General features: G+C 32.2%; 1 protein-coding gene across 1 annotated transcript; it reads left to right on the top strand.

Moving 5' to 3' along the window:
- Nucleotides 1–553: 553 nt before the first annotated feature.
- Nucleotides 554–1,677, top strand: LOC107578723 (aminopeptidase N-like; the record flags this gene model as incomplete). Its single annotated transcript, XM_016264649.1, has 3 exons — nt 554–773; nt 1,374–1,514; nt 1,596–1,677. Coding segments are annotated over exons 1-3 (309 nt in total), but the record flags the coding sequence as incomplete, so codon positions are not given.
- Between the last annotated feature and the right edge of the window lie 98 nt (nt 1,678–1,775).

Below are 1,775 nucleotides of genomic sequence, written 5' to 3'. Positions count from 1 at the left end.
AAGTCAGTTCAGTTAACTTCTTTTTAGTTGTTTTCAATCTGTTTATGGGAGCTAAGTTCAATTAATTTCCCCTCAGAATTCAGTTCAAGCCAGTTTAGCTCTTGATTTTTGTTTAGTTCAGTTAATCTCTTTCTTTTAATTCAAGTCATTTCAGTTAGCTTCTTTCTAGTTCTTTTTTATGTTTATGGGAGTTCAGTTCAGTTCCACTCCGAATTCAGTTCAAGCCAGTTTAGCTTTTTCTAGGTCTGTCCATACTTTGATTTTTAGTTTAGTTCAGTTAATACATTTGATTAGATTCAAGTCAGAATTTAGTTCAAGATAGTTCAGTTATTTCTAGTTATTTGTCAATCTTTTTATGGGATTTTAATTCAGTTCAGTTCCAGTTAAGCTCTTTTTAAGTCTACTGATTTCACTGATTTGAGTTTAGTTCAGTAAATCAGTTTAATTCAATTCAGAATTCAGTTAAAGACATTTAGGATCTTTCTAGCAAATACAATTTCATTCAGACATTGTTCAGTGGAATTCAAGCCAGCTCACTTCAGATCTTTCTAGTTTGGTTCAGTTCAGTTGTGTTTATTTCGGTTTGATTTTTTTTTCCACTCAAGAATTCCCCCAAATCTGAAGGTCACTGTGTACTGTAATGCCATCGCCGCTGGAGGTGTCGAGGAGTGGGATTTCGGGTGGCAGATGTTCAAGAACAGTACCATTGCTGCAGAGGCAGAGAAACTGTTATATGGTCTATCATGCTCTAAAGAGCCCTGGCTGTTAAACAGGTGAGTCATGTATACTACATCTTAAAACATAAACTACCAAAAATGTATACTTTTATTCAGTAAAGATGCATTAAATTGATCAAAAGTGACAGTAAAGACATTCTATTTCAACTAAATGCTGTTGTTGTTGTTGTTTTTTTAAACTTATTTATTAATCAAAGAATCCTAAAACAAATATGTGTCCACAAAAATATTAAGCCGTATAGCCGCTGTCAACATTGATAATAATAATAAATGCTTCTTGAGCAGCAAATCAGTGTATTAGAATTTCTGAAGACTGGAGAAAATTCAGCTTTGCATCACAGGAATAAATTACATTTTAAAATATATTCAAATAGAAAACAGTTATTTTAAATTGTAATAATATTTCACAATATTAATCTCTTCACTGTATTTTATGAACAAATAAACGCAGCTTTGATGAGCATAAGCTTCTTTAAAAAATATATATAATAAAAATCTTACTGACCCAAACTTTTGAATGGTAGCTTATATTTTATATGACGGATGTCCGTTTTTTTAAATTAATTAATTTTATTAATTTAACTAAGTCTCGTACATGTAACGTATACTCATTTACTTGCCTTCTGTTTTCTAAAGGTACCTGGAATACTCAATAGATCCAAACCTGATCAGGAAGCAGGACATTACCTACGCCATTGTGTATATTGCAGACAATGTAATAGGGCAGCCGTTGGTTTGGGACTTTGTCAGAGCAAACTGGGAGCATATAACTAAGGAGTAAGTACTGTATTTCCTTCTTTGTTTCTAAATGTATATTTATATTCTCTACTGACATTTTCTATCATGGGATCTCCGTAGTTTTGATGATGGATCCTTCTTTTCTGGAGGTCTGATTAACGGCATCACAAAAAAGTTTTCCACAGAATTTGAACTGCAACAGGTTTGTGCTATTTGATTTGAATAAGAGCTTGTATTTGCAAATGCAAAACATATATTATTACACTACTGTTTAAATGTTTAGGGTCTGTACGATTTTTC

The sequence above is a fragment of the Sinocyclocheilus grahami genome, unplaced genomic scaffold (assembly GCF_001515645.1).
Source record: "Sinocyclocheilus grahami isolate Dianchi unplaced genomic scaffold, SAMN03320097.WGS_v1.1 scaffold11683.1, whole genome shotgun sequence".
In the NCBI taxonomy this organism is placed as follows: Eukaryota; Metazoa; Chordata; class Actinopteri; order Cypriniformes; family Cyprinidae; genus Sinocyclocheilus; species Sinocyclocheilus grahami.
This window is presented reverse-complemented; position numbering and strand designations above follow the sequence as displayed.